Source organism: Alternaria atra (assembly GCF_907166805.1).
Source record: "Alternaria atra isolate CS162 genome assembly, contig: 21, whole genome shotgun sequence".
NCBI lineage: Eukaryota > Fungi > Ascomycota > Dothideomycetes > Pleosporales > Pleosporaceae > Alternaria > Alternaria atra.
In genome coordinates, this window is record NW_025091319.1 from 968,766 (window position 1) to 989,148 (window position 20,383).

The 20,383-nt window shown below is 50.9% G+C and overlaps 10 protein-coding genes across 10 annotated transcripts; 5 read left to right on the top strand and 5 right to left on the bottom strand.

Moving 5' to 3' along the window:
• Nucleotides 1–268: 268 nt before the first annotated feature.
• Nucleotides 269–1,800, top strand: ALTATR162_LOCUS750 (uncharacterized protein; the record flags this gene model as incomplete). The annotated part of the gene is made up of 2 exons (XM_043308344.1): nucleotides 269–712; nucleotides 763–1,800. 2 exons carry the CDS (start codon nucleotides 269–271, stop codon nucleotides 1,798–1,800), a joined length of 1,482 nt encoding a protein of 493 aa, XP_043164279.1.
• Nucleotides 1,801–3,582: 1,782 nt separating this feature from the next.
• ALTATR162_LOCUS751 (uncharacterized protein) lies at nucleotides 3,583–3,941 on the top strand (the record flags this gene model as incomplete). The annotated part of the gene is made up of 2 exons (XM_043308345.1): nucleotides 3,583–3,760; nucleotides 3,823–3,941. 2 exons carry the CDS (start codon nucleotides 3,583–3,585, stop codon nucleotides 3,939–3,941), a joined length of 297 nt encoding a protein of 98 aa, XP_043164280.1.
• A 621-nt stretch (nucleotides 3,942–4,562) lies between these two features.
• Nucleotides 4,563–5,185, bottom strand: ALTATR162_LOCUS752 (uncharacterized protein; the record flags this gene model as incomplete). The annotated part of the gene is made up of 3 exons (XM_043308346.1): nucleotides 4,563–4,819; nucleotides 4,875–4,967; nucleotides 5,026–5,185. 3 exons carry the CDS (start codon nucleotides 5,183–5,185, stop codon nucleotides 4,563–4,565), a joined length of 510 nt encoding a protein of 169 aa, XP_043164281.1.
• Nucleotides 5,186–6,123: 938 nt separating this feature from the next.
• On the bottom strand, nucleotides 6,124–7,330 carry ALTATR162_LOCUS753 (uncharacterized protein; the record flags this gene model as incomplete). The annotated part of the gene is made up of 2 exons (XM_043308347.1): nucleotides 6,124–6,852; nucleotides 6,902–7,330. 2 exons carry the CDS (start codon nucleotides 7,328–7,330, stop codon nucleotides 6,124–6,126), a joined length of 1,158 nt encoding a protein of 385 aa, XP_043164282.1.
• A 777-nt stretch (nucleotides 7,331–8,107) lies between these two features.
• On the top strand, nucleotides 8,108–10,080 carry ALTATR162_LOCUS754 (uncharacterized protein; the record flags this gene model as incomplete). The annotated part of the gene is made up of 2 exons (XM_043308348.1): nucleotides 8,108–8,298; nucleotides 8,346–10,080. The coding sequence occupies 2 exons, from the start codon at nucleotides 8,108–8,110 to the stop codon at nucleotides 10,078–10,080; spliced, it is 1,926 nt and encodes a 641-aa protein (XP_043164283.1).
• Nucleotides 10,081–10,417: 337 nt separating this feature from the next.
• On the bottom strand, nucleotides 10,418–11,271 carry ALTATR162_LOCUS755 (uncharacterized protein; the record flags this gene model as incomplete). Its single annotated transcript, XM_043308349.1, has 3 exons — nucleotides 10,418–10,564; nucleotides 10,622–11,152; nucleotides 11,206–11,271. 3 exons carry the CDS (start codon nucleotides 11,269–11,271, stop codon nucleotides 10,418–10,420), a joined length of 744 nt encoding a protein of 247 aa, XP_043164284.1.
• Nucleotides 11,272–13,926: 2,655 nt separating this feature from the next.
• ALTATR162_LOCUS756 (uncharacterized protein) lies at nucleotides 13,927–15,314 on the top strand (the record flags this gene model as incomplete). Its single annotated transcript, XM_043308350.1, has 2 exons — nucleotides 13,927–14,100; nucleotides 14,151–15,314. 2 exons carry the CDS (start codon nucleotides 13,927–13,929, stop codon nucleotides 15,312–15,314), a joined length of 1,338 nt encoding a protein of 445 aa, XP_043164285.1.
• A 238-nt stretch (nucleotides 15,315–15,552) lies between these two features.
• ALTATR162_LOCUS757 (uncharacterized protein) lies at nucleotides 15,553–15,923 on the bottom strand (the record flags this gene model as incomplete). Its single annotated transcript, XM_043308351.1, has 2 exons — nucleotides 15,553–15,578; nucleotides 15,629–15,923. The coding sequence occupies 2 exons, from the start codon at nucleotides 15,921–15,923 to the stop codon at nucleotides 15,553–15,555; spliced, it is 321 nt and encodes a 106-aa protein (XP_043164286.1).
• A 718-nt stretch (nucleotides 15,924–16,641) lies between these two features.
• On the bottom strand, nucleotides 16,642–17,844 carry ALTATR162_LOCUS758 (uncharacterized protein; the record flags this gene model as incomplete). The annotated part of the gene is made up of 1 exon (XM_043308352.1): nucleotides 16,642–17,844. One exon carries the CDS (start codon nucleotides 17,842–17,844, stop codon nucleotides 16,642–16,644), a length of 1,203 nt encoding a protein of 400 aa, XP_043164287.1.
• A 1,551-nt stretch (nucleotides 17,845–19,395) lies between these two features.
• ALTATR162_LOCUS759 (uncharacterized protein) lies at nucleotides 19,396–20,246 on the top strand (the record flags this gene model as incomplete). Its single annotated transcript, XM_043308353.1, has 5 exons — nucleotides 19,396–19,515; nucleotides 19,574–19,763; nucleotides 19,814–19,866; nucleotides 19,951–20,158; nucleotides 20,215–20,246. 5 exons carry the CDS (start codon nucleotides 19,396–19,398, stop codon nucleotides 20,244–20,246), a joined length of 603 nt encoding a protein of 200 aa, XP_043164288.1.
• Between the last annotated feature and the right edge of the window lie 137 nt (nucleotides 20,247–20,383).

Below are 20,383 nucleotides of genomic sequence, written 5' to 3' on the forward strand. Positions count from 1 at the left end.
CTCAACCCAGCATCAACAAGCCGCCCGCCCACCAGCCTGCCTGCACCTCGAGCTGCACCGCGGCGTGCAAACAACGCAACACGCAGCATTGTTGCTGTCGCCACACTCCCGCCTCCCGCACTCGCCGTGTCACCTGCTTCCAGCCATCCACGACTTGTCGCAATATTGCCAGGAACGCATCATCGTCGCAAACCACTGCCTTGGGCCACCCCGAGCACAACAACAACACCACCACACCCGGCAAGCGAAAGAGTAAACGTCGCGGCGCATGGTTTCCTACCCAGACTCGACGAGTGCAGAGCGCTCACTGCCCATCCGGCGTCCTTCTTCGGTCGTATCTCACTCCTCGCGCGCATCGACCGTCCGCAGACATCGCCAGCACCGGTCCAACGTTGGGAGCCCGTCGCTAGCACCCCAGAATGAGTTCCCCGTGTTTACGCATACGGGCGACGTCGAAATCATAATCAGCAACGGACGGAAGGAAATGCGCTATCTGCTGCACAAGTTGATTCTGACGCAATGCTCCGGCTTCTTCGAGGCTGGGACGAGTGACGAGTGGGCGACCGCCGGCGACGTGACCAATGCCGGACCCAGCAACGGCACAGCCCTATCGAGGATACCATCAGGCTCACGACCGGAGCAGAAGAGGAAATGGAGGTACGAGATGGATTGGGGCACCGGCGACGATGACCTGCCCATGCTCGTGCAGAAGGTGCGTTTGTTTACATGTCCACGAGGTTAGACATGCTAATGAGTGTGTAGAAGCATCAGCCCACCATGTTTGGCGGCGACCCAAGTCCACCACCACAACCGCCCAACGCGCGCAACAAGCCTGCAGCACCACAGTCAGGCTTCTTCCGCAGCATGGCCAACTTCTCCACCCTCCACGTGCCAGCAGCACCCGCTCCCGAAACCGACCCTGACGACGACATCTTCCGAGACTACGACAATCTGTTTCGCATCTTCTACAACTACCCTCCCTCACTCGACGCTGTCAACATCGCCAATGCCTACGTAGAGTGCAAATCGCTCTTGCAGCTCGCCGACATGTACGACGCGCTTGGTGTCATCGGGCCGCGCGTAGACCACCATCTGCTGCGCTTCCAGGGGCGACTGTGGAAGCAGATAGCGAAATACCCTCCCAGCTATCTCAAACTCGGCTACATGGCACGGAGTAAAGCCATCTTCGCCGAAGCTATGGTGCATGTGGTTGGCCAATGGCCACAGGGCATCAACCAACTACGCGGTCAAATCGCCGAGCCCGTCATTGAGCTGATAGAAGACAAGGTCGACGAGATGGACGAACTGAAAGCGAAGATTGAAGTGAAGCTCTTTCGCTTATCACTCACAACTAGTCGCGGCGAGCGTGTCAGTCCATCAAGCAACTGGCTAGACTGGATAGCGGTCTCGCTGTTCCGACAATGGCTCGCAGAGAACACCACGCCACCTCCAGTGCCCATTCTCAAATCACCACGGCCCCAGAACTCACGAGATGGAGCGCCGCTGCCACCACCACCGGTCTTCAATACTGGCCGCATCTTTCGCTTGCTCGGCCAGGCCGGCTCAAGTTACCTCAATCACGACGAGTGCAAGCGCTTTCTGCGACTGAATCCAGATCACTACAACCGCGATAACCTCAAGCGATTCGAACGAAGAATCGACGAGATCAAGGTCAAGGCCAAGGATGCAGTGAAGCCGCTAATGCGCAACTTCCTCGAGCTCGATCTGCGAGAAGGCGGCCTGCCCTATTTAACATGCACGAGGATCGACCCGCAAGACTTTCCGTGGGATGATATATAAGATTGGAGAAGGAGTATGTTGCCATTCGTCATTCGCTCGCAAGTCTTGGATTGGACAATCTGGCGCTTTTGATCTATTTGTTTTCGGCTGCGGGATTTTTGGCGCTACGATACCCTAGGATGTTTGCACCACCACACTGTTTTGCTATTCCCCATTTCCTTTGGACGATTTGACGAGGTGAGAGACGGTGGGAGACGAGATAGTAATTTTACATAGAAGAAGGAAAGAAAGATAGAAAGTGTATGCTGGCCATGTGCTTTCTTTCTTCTTCACATGTGGAGAGACGATAAATAATCGACATTTTTACAATTTCCATGTGCATCGTGATGTTCCCTGTCTCATATGATACAGTGGCGGCCAATATCGTCACAAAGGTAGGTATGATCATGCGAGGTCCAACCCTTACTCTCTCACCTAGTAGCTGCATACAGCATTGCTTCTTTCGGTCCCTGGCATCTGGAGATAGGAATCACACTGCAGCCGGCATCCGAGAGATAGGGCTTGTACCATCTGCCGTCATGATCGACGCCGCACCCGCGCCGCGCCGAAGTAGCGTGTGGGGGCTGGGGCGAATACGGTGGGTACGGAAGGAGATAGGGCATAAGGAACGAAGACGTCTTACCTCACCTGGAGATGACATTGGCAGCTAGAAATCATGAAGCTATCAATTTAGCTTTGTGAGGAGAGTCGGCGAGCTGTCACAGCTGTCTATCAGTCTCGGTAAACAATGTGTCAGACACTGTATCCACTTTCTGATAGAGACAGACCTGGTAGCCCCATCATCCTTCAACCCGAATGTGTTTGATCGATCACAGGGATGGTGATGTAATTCTTTGGTCAGTTTTTCGTAGACACGTCGTGGAGTTGGTATGCAGGTACATGATGGAAGTTGCAGGGTTCCTGGAGCAACTTCTCCACTACCCAGGCAAACCAGGCCTCATTTCTTCTCACAATACTCATCACTTCACATGAAAATCCGAGCGGCACCTGAGCATCTACCTGTCGTTTGAGTAACATATTGCTTTCAATACCCGTTTTGTGGGACAAGACCAACAAGCAAAACCAACGTCCCCGATAGCACAGCCGTGACTGTACCAAACTTCCAAAGCATTCACATAAACCCAGCTTTCCCATTTGCGCCGACGGGCTGAACCTGTTCCAAGCATTGCTTATGGCGGAGCAATACTTTAATGCTTATCTGATCTACATCGACCTTCTACCCTAGCTCCATGCTAAACACTTACCCTGACGGTAATCAGGTCCCCACGTCTAGCCTTCTTTTTCTGCGCGGCAGGTAACCAAACAGAGGAGAACTACAACCTAAAGGGGGACTCCATGCCTTCATTTAGACCAAGTGGCACTGTGTAGGTGTCTTGGCGGATGTGGATCGTAACTAAGCCTCATGCTGATCATCGTGATGAGTATCCTAGGGCTGGCGAGGGGGAGACGTCGGATGAACGGCGATGAGTGGATATTGGTGGGATTCGGTGACCGAGTGGGGAGGTAGAAGGAGATACTGGGTATGTGATTGACGCCTAGGACGTGGGAGGACAATCACAGGCAGGCTTAGCATGAGGGTAGTGAAAGGGGGGAAGACGTACACAGTTGGTATACCGTATCCCCAAGTAAAGAAAAAAAGCTCCATTATACAATACTCTAGAGATGTATAAGAGACCTCTTTCTTCCCTCCAAAACAGAATCATCATCAAAGTCAGTTCATCATTTACAATCACATCTTCACTACAATCCCCAAACCAAACCAATCAACCAACCACCATCAAAATGCAGTTCACACTCGCCACCTTCACCGCTCTCCTGAGCCTCACTTCCGCCGCCGCAGTAACAAAGCGCTATCCCGCCACTCTCGTCGAGCGCCAAAGCGGCATCTGCGGTGCGCTCGCCACACCACTTTGCTGCCAAACCGATGTCCTTGGTGTCGCCAACTTGAACTGCGCAAACGGTACGTTATCCAAGATCTAATCCTCATGAGGTGAACAAAGGAGCTGACAGAGTTGTTTGTAGCGGGCGCTGGTATCAAGACCACCGAGGACTTCCTGGCTGTGTGCGCCAAGGATGGAACGACAGCTCAGTGCTGCGTTTTGCCGCTTGGGGCTGATGGACTGCTTTGCACTGCTGCTTAGATTGTCCATAGGAGGATAGCTCTGCTGTTAAGTCAGTGAATCACATTGGTCGATTTCCATCGGCGAATGTATGTGAGGTGTGGTCTTGTTGATATGTTGATAGAGACATTTGTGGATAAGCTTACTCTTCTTGTTGTCCCTGCCTTTCCTTCCTTTGGGTAGGACATTTTGTACATATATTTTTGTGTTGGAAGGCCGGTGGAGATGGGTGTATGATAGAATCAGAAAGTTGCTTTCCTGACAGGATTCTTTCATTCTTACATGCGTCATATGATCACCTAGAACCCCCATCACTTACATCAGATGCTCGTGCAATTCGAGATATGGTTTCAACCCATGCTTCCTGATCTGGTGAGTAAAGACTCGCGCATCGATGTTCAACTCTGAGAAACATAAAGACAATGGATCGGAACAGATCAAGAATTTTGCGACAACCTACTGGTGCCCATAACATCCACAAACTCAAAAGATGAAATATCATGTATATTGCATGCTTCCTAGATGGCACCTAGATAACACCACCATGCACGCTGTGACCCAATACCGCCTACCCAGATACCCAACCACGCTTATGCTTTCATGAACGACATTGCCTCACTCTCTTGTACCCTCCTTTCTACCTCATTCAAACTCCAGACTATCCCTAACACACTTCCGTACTCTCTTCTTGAACTCTGGTGTGTTGTCCCGCCACAAACTCGCAGCTTCGACGTTCGCTGGTGACTCATCGTTCGGGCTGGACAGCATGGATATAACGGAGAGGAGAATAGTCTCGGGTGTTTGGACGGGGGACCATCGCTCGGCGGCAGATTCGTAGCCGTACTTGTCTTCTTCTGGGGGATGTAGGATTGAGATGCAAACTTCGCCGTTCTGGTAGACTGCAGGGTATTAGCAGACGACTCATCACACGAATGTATAGGAAGAAAAGCTCACTGTTCGGGTGGAAGATGGGTGTCTCGAAGCGCATCTTTGGTGGTAGAAGAGGGTATTCGCTGGGGAAGGTGAGGCGCGCGCGGAAGAAGCCTCCTGTAGATGCTGTCAGTACTGCCACTGGAACCTCCTAGGACCATGTCTCAGTCAGTACCTCCATAGAACTTTGTGTCGTCGTCAATCATCAACATCACCTCCCACTCGAACACATTGTTGTCCACGAGACCGCAGCTTATGCCCGATATACTCTTGTCGTTTTGCATTTGCTTGAGCTGGCGAGCTAGCAGCCCCGCTGCCGCAGATGAGGATGCCATATTATCCCTCCCTAAGTGTGTATGTACGAGTCGTGTTCGAGGTTTAACCTAAGACCGGTGTGCGCAGAGTGAACGGGTGGGGGAAATGCGACCGAGAGACGGTTATAACAGACAGGCGCAGAGATTGCAAACGTTTTACAGCAATCCGGACACAGTTATGCTTGCGTAAGAAAGATTCGTGTGCGCCAGTTCAGTTGCGGAAAGAGGGTAGGTGGAGATTCCAGAGGCGCGTTCGGGCGTAGGACGTGGTGGGCTCTTAACGGCGGCTGTGGCGGGGCAATCTGCGGGCGATCGGCAGGGGGCCTCTGCGTTGACAGTCGTGAGTATTGAAATGCGCGTAAGTAATATAATCGCAAGAGTCAGAGGGTATCGTTAGTCGTCTTAGCCAGGTGTGTGGTGCGTGACAGTGTATGAAGAAGCAAGTCTGAGGAAGCCCCCAATCATTGGGGTGCATGTGGCGGTATGCGCCAAGTCAAATATTACATGGCAGGGGTCCCTTAAGGTATTTAGGCTTTCCCTTTTGCGTTTGCTCTGCATTGAGAACGGGTGAACGCCGATTTTCGGTCTTGGAGGCGTGCGATAGAGCTGGATCTGGTGCTTGGAAGATGAGCAACGTGAGAATTTGGACCTCGGCTTGAAACTCGATAAGCCCTACAACGCCTCAACACCAAAGTAACTTTGTGGCTGCAAGGAAGATCACTATTTGCTTATATAGCTATACCAATTCAAGGTGAAATCTACTGCCCAAATACCCTTCCGTCTCCGTCCGTCCAACCTCCCATTACGTCCCAGAACGCCGTCGTTACCATGACCGATGCGATGCCGCTCCCCGAGGACCCGTATCTAGGGTATCATTTGATCCAAAGGGATATAGATTGGAGATAATAAGAGCCGAGAAGGCGTCAAAACGTAAAATTGTACAGATGGAGAAGCTTTGATCATCCGAAGAACCGGAGAAAGCCCCATAACCCGGCTCCGCAAAGCACGGGGATGGTGAGATTGTCATCCCAGCCGAAGACGTCAATCGCTTCGCTAGCACTGGCAATGACACCAGACGCCAAAGACATGGCGCCCAAGGCCCAGTATCCAGTGATGGAAGCTTGCTTCGGGGACAGGGTGAGAGTCTCCCGCACTTGTGGGGGGAGTGTCAGAGCGCCTTGGAATGCGAAAGCGTGTTCGCCATGGTTGTACTCTGAGTAAAGAGGGCCTAGCCAGCCCCACCATACAACCGCTGTGATGACACCCGTCACGCATGCCGCTATGGAACCCGCAAGACTCTTGCCTTTCCTGACCCTAGGCGTAAGATGGCCCCAGAGCCTGCCAAAAGTCGAGGCAGCCGTGTCGCACCAACTCAATAGCAAGATGCTCATGACTGCGATGTCTTTCGGGCAGAAGCGCATTACTATCCATGCGCCCAGAAGGTAGGAGATGACGCCGTTGTATCCATCTACCTCCGACTCGCGCATCAATGCACCAAGACAGCGGATGTAGAAGCGGTTCACTTGCCAGTAACGGTGTCGGATGACGTCGGTCAGGGCGACAGGTATTAGCATGGTAAGGAGGACATTGTGTATTTGCGACGTTTGCGTGCCGGTGCAGTAGAGGAAGATGGTGAGAAAACCGATCGAGACGTGCAGGATCTTGCGGGGAATCTCATGTCGATGAATCTATCCATGTCAGCAGTGGGCTCTCAATAAGTACAGTGTGAGTACTCACGAATGACCGCCATTTCTGGTGGATAGGAATCAAGCCGAGAGGACTTGGGCTCCTGCTCATTTCCCTCCAGTAATTCTTGTTCGCTTGCGCTGGTGACAGATGGCCGTTTGAGGTGTTGCCAGGCAGTGTGAGATCCTTCTTCATGCCTCCGTTCATCTGCCTTCGGGTCGTTAAGCCACTCATCCTCCGTCTTCCTACGCCTCCATCTAGCTTGGGACTCCGGCTCCTGGCGCGAGCCCTCGTGTCGGGATCTGAGCTTGAGGAGTCCTCATCGATGGGTGGAGGTGACGTAATTCGTTGTTTGCGCGTCGACGAGCGCGTCACAGGTCCGAAGTAGCCATCTTTTATACTGCCGGCCTCCGAGGGTGTGGGTGAAGGCGATATCACGCGCGGCGTGTTGGGTATCTGATATTGCCGTGAAGACTCCATAGCAGCGCGCCAACAAGTGGGAAAGTAAGGTAAGGTAGGAGCCCGGATGACGCCGGAAAGTGTGGAGCGGGCCCTGGCACAGAGTAGGGCGATGTTCACAAGCAAAAACTGGTGGTCCGAGGGTTGCGAGTATATGTAACGAGGCTGAGTTGGCGCGTCACAGCTAAGGTATGGGACAGCGGCATTTAAGGTGGCTTCGACATTGATGTCAGCATCAGGTGTGATTAGAGACTCATAGCCCGCGGATTCGTCCGGCCAACGCGCATCGTTTAGGGAGGCAGAAGATGCCACAGTGCGTGCAGGCGACAGCAGCGGTCGTCTTGATTATTATAGGCGGGTGGACAGGGAATGTATTGGGGGGTACGGCTAGGCAATCTTGCTGCATGGAACTGGGAAATTTGGTCGCAAGGCTACGCATGTATGATCCGGTTCTCGCGAATGCGCCTATGATCAGCGTGGCTGCAGATCCGTCTTGGCGATGCGATGAGGTTCCATGTTCTCAGGGGGAAACACGCAGTGTGTCTGTATGGTCATGGCAGATACGTGGACTGGAATGCAGCATGTCTTACTTAACACAAGCTTTTGACAGATGCACTCGAGACAATGACAGGTGTCGATCCCGCGTGCCATAAATTGTGGCTGTCGGTGGAGCAGCTTGTGGCCCAAGTGGCGGTGCGAGGCTCCACTAAAATTTCAGAGTTCGCGCGACTTTTCTGTACGGCCATCGCGGCTTTCCAACAACTCCAGAAGACATTCACTACAAGAGTTACGTGCATCATGTCACCCCAAACAAAAATAGACCGATCTTTCAGCGCCTTGACGCCTGCCTTGTCAGAATGGATACTCGAGGCTGTGGATTCCATGGGCTTCGTGAAAACCACGCCTGTGCAACATGCAGCCATCCCTATGTTCATGAAGAACTCTGATGTTGTCGTCGAAGCCGTCACGGGGAGTGGAAAGACTCTAGCGTAAGCTTTGTATCACCAATTCGCATGCTGATCTAACTAGCCACTAGTTACCTGATACCCATAATTGAGCGCTTGCTGCGACTTGATGCACCCATAAAAAAGCATCACGTGGGTGCTATTATCATCTCACCAACAAGAGAACTTGCAACACAGATCCACACAGTACTCTCGTCACTTCTCAGGTTTCATGCGCCCTCTGCAGCTCTGTTGGATCCCGAAGATGAAGACACCGATATGGAGGACGCGGATGCTCCGCCAAAGCCGACTTTCCCGCCAGGGACGTTGAAGGTCATACCCCAGCTTCTTCTTGGTGGATCGGTAACGCCAGCCCAGGATCTAAGTAGATTTCTCAAGTCATCTACCAACGTACTTATCGGCACACCGGGACGCCTACTCGAACTCCTCTCCTCACCACATGTGCATTGCTCACAATCATCCTTCGATGCTCTTGTACTTGACGAAGCCGACCGTCTTCTAGATCTTGGCTTCAAGGACGACCTACAGAGGATTCTCTCCCGACTACCGAAGCAACGCCGGACCGGTCTCTTCAGTGCTAGTGTTTCGGAGGCTGTCGACCAGCTGATTCGCGTTGGGCTCCGGAATCCCGTTCGTATCGCAGTCAAAGTCAAGGCACGAGCTGCACCCAACAGTGCGACAGGTGAGATGGGCGCCATCGAAGACAAGAAAACACCAGCGAGTTTGCAAATGTCCTACCTTACTATACCCGCCTCGCATAAGCTACCCGCTATTAAGAAAGTGCTTTCGTCCTTACAGCCGCAGCCGCAAAAGTCCATCATGTATCTGGCGACATGCTTCTCGGTCGATTACTTCCAACACATATTACCTGAAGTTCTTAAAGGGTATACCATCGTGCCTCTGCACGGCAAACTACCGGACAAAGTCAGAAACCGCAACTTCATAAAATTCGTCGAAAGCGTCACACCCTCCATCCTTCTCACCACAGACGTCGCTGCTCGTGGTCTCGATATCCCGTCAGTGGATCTTGTCCTTCAACTTGATGCTCCAAGTGATCCGAAAACTTTCATTCATCGCTGCGGACGCGCTGGTCGAGCAGGCCGCAAGGGCTTGGCCATTACATTCCTCAGTCCGGGACGAGAAGAAGATTATATCGAGTTCCTCAGAGTTCGGCAGACTCCAGTATCGCCTTTTACCACACCTGACGTTACGGTGACTGCGGAAGAGGCAGCAGCCATGAGTAACCGGATAAGAAAGGTGGTCAAGTCTGACAGGGCGTTGTTCGACAAAGCACAACGAGGATTTGTCTCGTGGGTCCGCGCTTACAGCAAGCATACTGCCAGTTCTATCTTCCGTATTCCAGACCTCGATTGGACAGAGCATGGTAACGCATGGGGTCTGCTTAAGCTACCAAGCATGCCAGAATTGAAGAAGTGGGAAGGAGACCGGAGTTTAGGTGTGGTCATGGATTTCAGTACCTACGCATACAAGGACAAAGCGCGGGAACAACAACGACAAGTCGAGCAGAGCGAGTACGAGGCAAACAAGGCCGAGGGGAAAAAGCGATATGTTACAGAAGATAAAAAAGCCTCAGCGTGGACGCAGCAGAAGGATCAGAAGGCACTCAAGGAACAACGGAGAGAGAAGAAGGCAGCGAAGCGCGAACATGATCGTGTGGCGGCGTTGACAGAAGATGAGCGCAAGGAGGAGGAACGAGTAAAGGGCATGATTGAGCAGGTGCGAAAGAAGGTAGCGGCAAAAGAAGCACAAGATGCGGCGGACGAGTTTCAAGGGTTTAGCGATTGATCATCAAGGCATTTACATGGAGTTTGAGGAACCTAATTTGTGCTGGTTATCCGATTATGTAGGCGTCTGGATTGTATACTGTCTAAAGAACTTCGCAGTCGGACTACCGAGTTGTCGCTAGAAACTCCTCTAGAGGCATTGTCCACTTAGTCTCGGAGAGCTTGAGTTGAACCTATTATCAGAGTCATCTGGAGCTTGAACCTTGCTTGCGTCTTTCCGTCTAAACCCCACCCATCTGGTCGATAAGACCGTCTACATCAGTTCGCGCCTTCCCCTTTCCCTTGCCCTCCATTCACCATCCTCGACTCTCAGTTCCGGCTGTGCATCTGGCATAGGCTCAGTTGCCTTCTGTAGGGAGAGAACCTATCTCATACGCTGCCACATCACCAAGAGCAGTCTTCTTCTCGTTATAGGCGGCCAATCTAACCGCATTCTTGCGGATCTTGGCGTTGCTCTTCCGGTACGGCTTTTTGCCGACCTTGTTCTACAAGACATGTGAGTTTCTCAGCCTCCAAGCTCCTTTCCGCGCCTTCTCGTTCACCTTATTCTCTTTAGCGGGCGCTATCCTAGCTGACATACTGCCTGCTTTGTCGTAAAGCGTACTAATCACATGGACGATATCTTTTTCTTGCAGTAATGGGTCTTTGATTTCGCTATCCTCCTTCTGCAGTAGCGGATCGTCAATCTCACCGTCTTCGAAGTTTGAGAGACGCGCATTGACGGCTTCGATGACATAGGCGCGCACTTTGCGTACTGAACCTTGAGTGAAAGAGGAAAGGACGACGAGGAGGCCAAGAACCTTGGCCGACATATCTTTGAGGTCGTCGGGCTTCATGTAAGCTGGCAGGAAAAACGCCCATTTCCAGTTCCAATTGTAGAAGATTGCCATTCCGGCATCGTACTGGGTGCACATATCCTCAGGAGCAGCGGCAGCGATTTCTCGTACTTCTTTTTGAACGTAGGCGTAAGGGCGCGTGATGCGGATGGTGTTGCCTTGAACGAAGCCTCCAAGTTTTGCGCTGATGCTGGAAATGCTGGCAATATGTCCGCACCTCTGTTGGTCCGTAAGACTCTTGTTGTTCAGTTAGCTTTCATTGTTTCCTTCTTAATTCAGCTATTTCGTACCTCCCATGACAGTCCAACGCCATCAGTCAACCAGAATACATCCACGCCTTCCTCGCCGTTGTACATGATGCAGTTCCAGAGCGAGTATCACTTCATGCGTTCGTTTTCTGCCGCAGAAACTTGTACTATCTGCCCTAATATGCACTCGCGAAGGTTCTCGATTGGCTGAGCGCGGATATCGTAGGCCGCAGCGTAGTTGAGTCCGAATACCGAACGGATATCCTGGAGGAGATGGCCATGCTTGCGTAAAGGCCCAATGGTGAAGTCTTTCTCAGTCTTATCGATCGAAGGGCAGTATAGAGTAATCGTATTCTCCATGGTAGTACCGGCGTCGTTGTATATTCGTTTTGGATGGTGAGCGCAAGGCGACTAAAGGGATGCGTAGAGGAACATCGCATCGTGAAGATAGAAGAAGCGCAGGAGGGCAGATCACAAAAACTGAAGCACTCTTGGAGAGCTTTTCAAATTCCAGGTGAGAGTGACTCACGAGAGATTGCCTTGTACAAAGATAGGCTCGGCGATACGTCACCGCTGTATTGCGAGCGTTCCTAGACCGACTCGACTTCGCTCCGAGCGGGGCCTAGGAATCTCGCAGTTGCGTCACAATGATGTTCTCTACAGATGTCTTATATTGCTGATATATTGTTCTGGAAGCTATATATCCTTGTAGAACATTCCGGGTGACAGAGTGGGAGGCAACGATGGGTTTGATACAACCAACGCAGCACTCACAATGTCACAGCTGAGGGTAGCAACGTCAAGTTTCACACACTCAACGCAGTACCCAAAGCATCAGAAAAATTTATTTTGTTGTTTTTCTTTTGGTGATAGATTTGATTCCACAGTGTGACAGTCACTCCTTTGCTTTCTATCCAGGTTCAAATCACGAAACTGATGGGTATCTCTTTGCGCATTTTGGTAGAATGTTGCTGAATATACTAAAGTGTGACTTGAGTAAGGAGAACTTTAGGCAGCTACGAGGCATTTTCATGCCGAGACAGTGACTGCTGCATTCGATTGAAATCCTCTGAGTTGCCTAAGATTCCTTGCTCCGATCCATTCGAGCAAATCCTACTCTCGTACACAATATCCTAGTGCACTATAGCACTGTTAGCGGAGTCATACAATGAGTCAATCTTGAGAGTACCCTTGATCCTGGAACGAGGCTTTAGAGAAAGGTTTCGTGATAGAAGAGCACATGACGTTACGCATTGTCCTGATCGAAAGTCTGCCTCCTTGACTGTTTTGCAATCAAACAACCTGCCTGTAGCTTAACGTGTACAGGGTCATCAGTGAGGCTATGTTTCACGAACATCTGCAGGGCTTGGAGGCATAAGTGCCAAACTCAACCAGAGCCAACTCCTGGATCAAGTCCGCTGCACGAATCACAAAATGAGTGGCGCTACGCCTGTTATAGGCTCGCCCAAACACCCCCATTAGGACTCAAAACGATCTACAAACTCCAGGGCTCGCAAAATGACTAGTAACGTAGCCACTGAAAGTCGTCGTGCGCAAGCACCAAGTTGTGTCCCTCACCCCAAATCTGTCCTTCGGTTGCGAATCGCAATGATCCAACCTGTATCAGTGGAAAAAGCCGGTCGCAATTATTTGCATCGAACGCTTTGAAGTTATTCGATGTAGTCTGTAAAGTGTTGCGCATAGTATTGTGTAACTTGCGAGCTTCAATTTGGTCGACTCGAAGCCTCCGTGATAAAGTGATGGGGTTATGACCGTTTCCTCCAAGCGCCACCACCTTCGTTGGGGTGCGTAGATTTAGTATCATGCGTTCGGTGTACAGAACGCTGAAGTGAGGATCTCCTTGGAACAAGAGGTTCGCGAGCGTTTTTAAAAAGATCGCAATGTAGTCGAACAGTTGCTTGGCAAAACAAGAAGGTGAATGTTCTAACAAATGAGCCAACTCATGTTCATGGGGTACGAAAGACTCGCGAGGCCCATCTCGGAGGGGCTCACGAGTGCGCAGATCGACATTGATGAGAAGTTGATTGATGGTGGGCGAAAGCGCCGCAAATTGAACCCAGCTCAAGGAGAAGTACGGCCGACCATGTGAGAAAGTGATGTCGAATTCATAGTTCAGGTGTTTTGAGGCGACCAGGTGTTGAATTGCTTGCTTGAACTCTCCATGTGTCTGTCGACACACGCGCAGGAGGCCGCGATAGCACCGAAGCGGTAGATCGTTCCTCACGTAGAGTTCTGACACCACCATGACTCCACGAAAAGAACGTCCTAGCTCTTCGCCAAGCAATATCTCGTAGACATGGTTTCGGAGTTCAAGTGGTAGATCCAAAAAGCCTGGCATGTTGCTGGGTGTCAGATGTGCTGGTGCTCCTGTCGAAGATCAGGGTCCAACGGCACACGGAAGTTCGGAAGCGAGACCGAAGGATCGTGAGCACGATACGCTGCTAGAATCGCGGCTTGCGGAACCAAAGAATCCGTAAGCAAGAACGTGAGAACGAAGCTGACGTAACTAAGAGGAGTGCGATAACTTTGGGAACAGATGAAGCGAGGTTTGTGGGTTTTCGACGAGGTTCAGCGTTGTGAAACCCATCGGTCCGTGCTACCCACGTGATTGGATCTGGGCTCACTGATTTGCGGTAATAGCGCTGCCGCGACACCATCGTCATCGTCGGGCTGCTGCCCTACTGAAAGTGGGAGCCCACAGCAGCTTGATCATCGTGCAAGATTCAATACATCGTCGCGTACATGGATGACTACGATCTGGATCGCGTCGCATCGGACAATCCTGCTCTGACTGCGCCTGCGGCCCAGCGGGCTCCCATACGACGCCTTAAGTCCCAAGACCAAACAACGACGTCAGCATCTCAATCTACCAGTTCTCAAGCCACGGCCACGTCTGTAGAGCTGACGAAGTATGATGTACGTGCTCAACAAACCGGGTACCAAAATCCTACGCTAAACGAAAGTAGGTCGGTTGGCGGCGAATCGTTAGGAACTTCTCGCCGTCATGGTTCTCTGTGACTATGGGCACAGGAATAGTATCTCTACTTCTCGTTGCCATCCCCTTCAAAGCAGATTGGCTATACTGGCTTGCAGTAGTTTTCTTCGGACTCAACACTATCCTATTTGCATGCGCCTTCTCGGTCTCCGTCTTCCGATATGTCGTTTACCCTGAGATATGGACCGTTATGATCGCGGACAGTGTCAACTCGCTCTTCCTTGGAACCATCCCAATGGGGTTCGCTACCCTTGTCTCCGCTTGGTGCTCACTATGCATTCCATACTGGGGACCTTGGGCTACCACTTTTGCTTGGGTTTGCTGGATGATCGATTCTGTGGTTGCTGTATCAGTCACGATATCGCTCACTGTTCTGCTGATATCCGCATCTGATCGTCAGGCTTTGGATCGTATTACTGCAGCTCAACTACTACCTATCGCTGCGTCTATCGTTGCGGCTGGTACTGGTGCTAGAGTTGCTGAGCATCTACCCAACCCGCAACATGCTCTCGGCACGATAATCGCATCATATGTCATGTGGGGAATGTCTACGCCTTTGGCTATGACTGTCTTAGTCATGTACTATACTCGTTTGGCTTTGCATAAGTTACCGCCACGGGAGATCGTGGTATCGTCCTTTCTACCACTGGGCCCGTTAGGCATGGGAGGCTATTCCATAACATACCTTGGTTCGGTGAGCCGTCGAATCTTCCCAGAAACCGAGTTCTTTTCAGATATTCCTGTAGCAGGTGACATATTCTTCGTTCTCGGAGTCTTCGTAGCACTCATAATGTGGGCATTTGGGCTGACCTGGTTATGCTTTGCTTTGGCATCCATATACAAGTCTCGACCGTTTCCGTTCAACATGGGTTGGTGGGGGTTCACCTTCCCTCTTGGAGTCATGGCACTCAGTACGATGGAGCTTGGTAACGTCTTCCCAAGTCTGGTTTTCAGGGTCTTGGGGACGATCTTTGCCGTTGCCGTCATTCTACTGTGGTGCGTAGTAGCTGTTGGCACGGCACGAGGTGCATGGAGCGGTCGTCTGTTCAACGCGCCATGTCTCAAGAACTTACCAAAAGGGGATTCCACAGGGAAGGATGGAGCAGAGAAAGAGAAAGGGCCGGCGCAAACATGACTATGGCTTGCCATGGAGGTGGTGATGTCCGGTATCAAAACGAGACAGCAGATGGGCGCGGGGAAAATGGTTCAGGGTCTCGTTAACTGTGTTGCATTTATCGTAAGGGTTTACTTGTTGTACAGCCTTTCTGAAGCGAAGCATCAAGCCTCCCAATCTTCGTCATAAGGTTACACAACCTCCACAGCACTCCAATGCGCTACCTCAAATGGCAGCCTTGGATATCATGCTAAGCTGCCTAAGCGTTCGCAGCTGTGCATTGGTCTATTACATGATTAGCTTGGGTCCAGAAGACTCGGAACTGTCAAATTTACCTTTCTGCGCCTGGCACTCCTGAGTGGAGAAGTTTCCATTTCCACCGTTGGCCAAGTTCGCGCATCCATTGAACTGCTGGTCGCAAGATCGCTGCAGAGCACCTTTAAGGTTGACGAAAGTGTCGCCCTTGACACTAAAGGGGCGGTTCGCGATGCCGGAGTCGAGTACAGGTGTGGCTGCGACACCTCCAAGAGCGCCCGTAAAGGTCTGCGCATTGTTCTGGCGGACGTAGATGGCGCGTGCGTTGGTGAGAGCGGCGATGCCGAGAACGAGGAGCGTGCTGGTGAACTTCATATTGGTGGATAGAATATTTGGTAGAAAACGTTAAAAAAAAGTTGGGTATCTAAGTATTGTATTGAACGAATGGAGCGGCCGAGCGCTGGAGGAGAGAATGGAATGAAGAGAATGTGAATTGAGTGAGTGTTGGCTTGATGATGGACTATTACAAGAGGCTTCCCTTGATATATATATACAACCGCTTCCATATTCTTATCTACAACGCGGCTGGCAAAATTGCTAGGCGGAGCTGCAATGCTAGTATGCTGATGTTCCACGGTCATGCCTCAGGCGTCTGAAACCCCGCAGGTCTTGGAGTCGACACACCAAATGCCTCACTGCCTTATAACCGACGATGCGACAAAACAACTACACCACTCAAGCCACTATCGAGAGCGAAGATGTTTATAGCTCAGTTATGACAGGACGTGACAGCTGCTTACACCCATCATCCTGGATCTTGGTAGCCGCGTGAACATGGCATTATTTGTCTCGGGTTGCCTCGTATAGTGATCCTACCCGGGTCGCCATCATATGTGATACGTTATAGTGTTCGAGTATGTTGTCGACTACGTCGGAAACTTCGAGGCGAGTTGTATTGGCGATATTAGAGGCACCATACGGAGTATCGCAGGATGAGCGATAGCTGAGCGTTCTGACGCATTATGATACATTATCACCCTTGCGGGCTTTTCAATTGCGGCCCGTGATGGTCTTCTCTGACTATCTCATGGCCTCAGATATATTCTCGATTTCTGTCCAACCTCCCCACGCTTGCTACGTCGGCTCTTGCAAATGCTATTGCGCCTACCGCCTCGTTCGGGCAAACATCACCTATGCGCACGGGAAAGTCGCGCAACAGTGCTGTCCTCTCCAACCCGCTCAGCGTAGTTCCGCCTGTAGGAGTTGGAACATAAGGGTTCAACAGGGTCATCGAAGATGCGTAACCGATGATATCCGGTACGAGCGTGGTGTATTTGAGGACGAGTCCGGAGTAGGCCGCAGTTAGTAGTATGATCGAGCAAATCAATAGTGCCGTAAACCACTTCCAGTTCGTTCGGTAGACTGGCTCCGTATTCTGCGATATATTGGCTTCGGTCGCAACGAATGTTATGTTAGAGTTCGTGGTGTTGAACCAGGCGGTCTCCATTATGTACGCGGGTAAGTTCCCACTAAGCGCTCGGGTGCCATAAGTGGATTGCCAGAATGTGTTATATAGGATTGTCAGTCGCTCGCCGAAAACTTGTGGTGATAGTTTGTAAAGATCCTGCCACCCAAGGTCTAAACCGACGAAGTCGGACGGATCCATTATCCATTTCTCCATGGTTGTTGAGCCTCGAGACACCGCCATCGTGGTTTTGTAGTTGTCCAGGGTAGTCATGGCCCCAAGTAGGCTCGGGGTGAAGATTTTACGGATAGCTGCGTCGTAGCCTTCTGGGTAGTCGTCATCTAACAAATCCATCTTTCTCATCTTATGAACAGCACATGACGTCCCATTGCAGCGCACCCCAGCTTCGTACTTTCCAAAAGAGAGCTCACAATCGGCCACTGAAAACTCGTTCTTATCATTGTCGGCGAGAGATTCACTCCGAATTGAACATGGGTAACCCTCACACTTCGGGGGCAGACAATCGGTTTCGTTCTTCTTACAAGGCTGCTTTGTGTGGTCAACTACTGAGAGTTGCCATGTATACCGGTCAGCAAAATCCGCTGGTTGGCCTCGTGGTCCTTCGTTGCTTGAGCACGTCAGGTCCCATTGTCGAGCTTCCACGTTGAAAGTGCTGAAACCAACAGATGGTGGTCCGATGACCGGAATACCAATCAGAGAAGCGTAGGTAAAGTTGCTGGCAGTAGCATTGGGTACCAGTTTCCACTCATTAGACGTACTGTTTTCGATAGTGCGATAGAGCGGAAGCTTCACATTTCCCCACAAGTCCATGGGTGTACTGTGGTATTTGGTGCTGCTGATTATTGATCCGAGACTAATTGACGTAAAGGTGCTACGAGCATTATCTGTGAAGAAGAAAGGTACAAAGTCAGTGCTTGTCTCACACGTAAATCGTACATATACACTTACTGACAAAACTGGCGCCGCTCATGATAGAATCCATGATCGTCATCGGACTCATATAGCGTACTTGGCTAGTAGAGTGGATGCTTCCGACCTCTTGGTCTAGCAGCCGAAGCGCTGATTGTCCCCCGACCGGCGAAAGGAGCCAGATCAAGATAGATGCTAGTCCAACCATAGACCAGGACCTCAGGCAAAACTGACGTTCGAGTGCGGAGAAGACAGATTGGCAACCAACTAGTTGTTCAAGACGACCAAGAGTTGTGCCTTGCTGAGCCAGCCAGAGACCAAGGTGTCGAAAGAACCTTCCCATCAAAGCCGCAAAGATAAGAGGGAAAATTGTTGGCGAAAGAAGAAGAGTCTGTTCCAGTTTGTAACCATAGTCTGAGACTTCCTTTCCATCTAGCCTAACAGCGATAAAAGCGAGCGCTACAGGATATTAGTAGTTGGTTAATGTAATCGCTTCTAAATCATGACTGACGAATGCTGACATGCTAAGACTGATGTGACTCACCTAGAAACATGATGGGCGTTGAAGCCAGAATCACATCGAATACCATAATCAGTACTTTCAGTGGCGTCATCACTGCTACTCTCTGTGCATGCGAAGGCCACATCTGCCGTTGCATCCCGTGAGATGTGCGTTTGACATCCTCGGCACCATCTTCGGTATCGCGATCTCGTGAATCGTCCGGATTGCTGCTATACAACCCAGCATCATACCGGGTGCTCATCGCGGCATCGTCTTCCACTGATATATTTGGACCTTTTGCGTAAAGTGAAACAGGTTCATACGCCATGACGCTTGGAAACACAAAGGAGTACCTAGGGATTGTCACCAAAGCTGAAAAACAGAAACGGCGAAATTCGAGAAAGAATGGTTTGAAGAAGTACGCAGGTACCTGGGTACCAATGAGGTGGCACAAAGCGTAAAATATGCAACCATGCTATGTCCGCACTTTTGGCCCCATTCTCTTACATCTGACATGGTGTAGCCTGCAACGGGCACTTCGCCACGTCGACAGATGAGCACTCTGGCTCGCTAGAGCAGGCGCGTTAAGCGCCTGGTTGGATGTCTTCTCTCTCTAGAATTCTGGAGCATTGTAAACAACTACGCGCCTGCATTGGGCTACCCGTGTCGCGCGGGAAGTCTATGCCGCTGTGTGGTGGACCAACTTGGTTTTCGCCACTAAGCCGCTAGCGTTATCCGGAAATAGTTTAATGCAAGGGTCATGATGTCTTGTCGCGCGAGACGGCGAGATATGGGACGCCTATATGCATCCCCACAGTCTCCAACACCGTACCATCAGCACGGCAGGAGTCAACCACGAACAATCCGGCATTTACGGTGCCTGTCTCCATAGTCTAAGTTGATCTAGCGCGTGAGATGTTGCCGACATCGCGCGTTGATTAACCCGCGCGATGAGGATCACCACTTTTCTTTGGGCAGCTGGCACTGGAACTCATATTCCACGGCGCATGAACAGACACCACGTTAGGGAGATTCTGGGCCTGTCAGAGCGACAATGGCCAATTTTTCTGGTACGTGCCTAGCTTGACAACTTGTTGCGGCGACATCGTTGTACTAACTCTATCTCAGCGCGTCTCACTCGCAGTTTGCAAAGAGTTTCCTCGCGCCTTCTGGGGAGATCTCAACCCTGCAGAGAAGCAATATCTCACTCAAAAGATCAGGGACTCTGTGCAAGAGGAGGGACTCCCAGTACTAGATGACAAGGGAATCGAGTGGCGTGTATCAAAAGTCTTGCCAGAGCTGCGGCACTACACGCGCTGTATGCACATCCACAGCATGCAACATGACTCAGTGCTAATTGATCCACAGTTGCAGATCAGTACGGAGCTTGGGAAACGACCGCTGGAAGAACTTTTCCTAATGTAAGTACGATGCGATAAACCCCTAAGATAGTAAATATGGTCAATAATATCGAGCACTGTCTTGGATTCTGACATCGTCTTTAGAAAGTAATCCGCGAGGCTTGTGATGCAAATATACATAAGATTCCTACAAAAGGCCTCCGCTACTGGACCCAGATTCCCGAAGAAATACGACTGGAACTTGCCACAGAAGTTAACAAGCGACTTGTTGAAAGTGGCCTGCCTGCAATGGATGAAGAGGCCTTGCTGTATCGGATAAGGAAACATATGAATCACTGGATTAGAGAGAAACGTACGTTGATGATACACTCACAATTGCCTGGAGGGGTCGTAGCTAATAAGTTATAGTTGGAAGAAAACCGTCAAGAACAGGATCATGACTAGCTTCAACCGACTGATATGTGTCTCAAGGGAAGTATTACGTCGTGTTACCTGGAGCACGACAGCGTAAAACCATCTCGACCTTCCTCCAAGCATCTGTCCTGAATACCCAACCCAGCTCCGATACTCTCCGTTC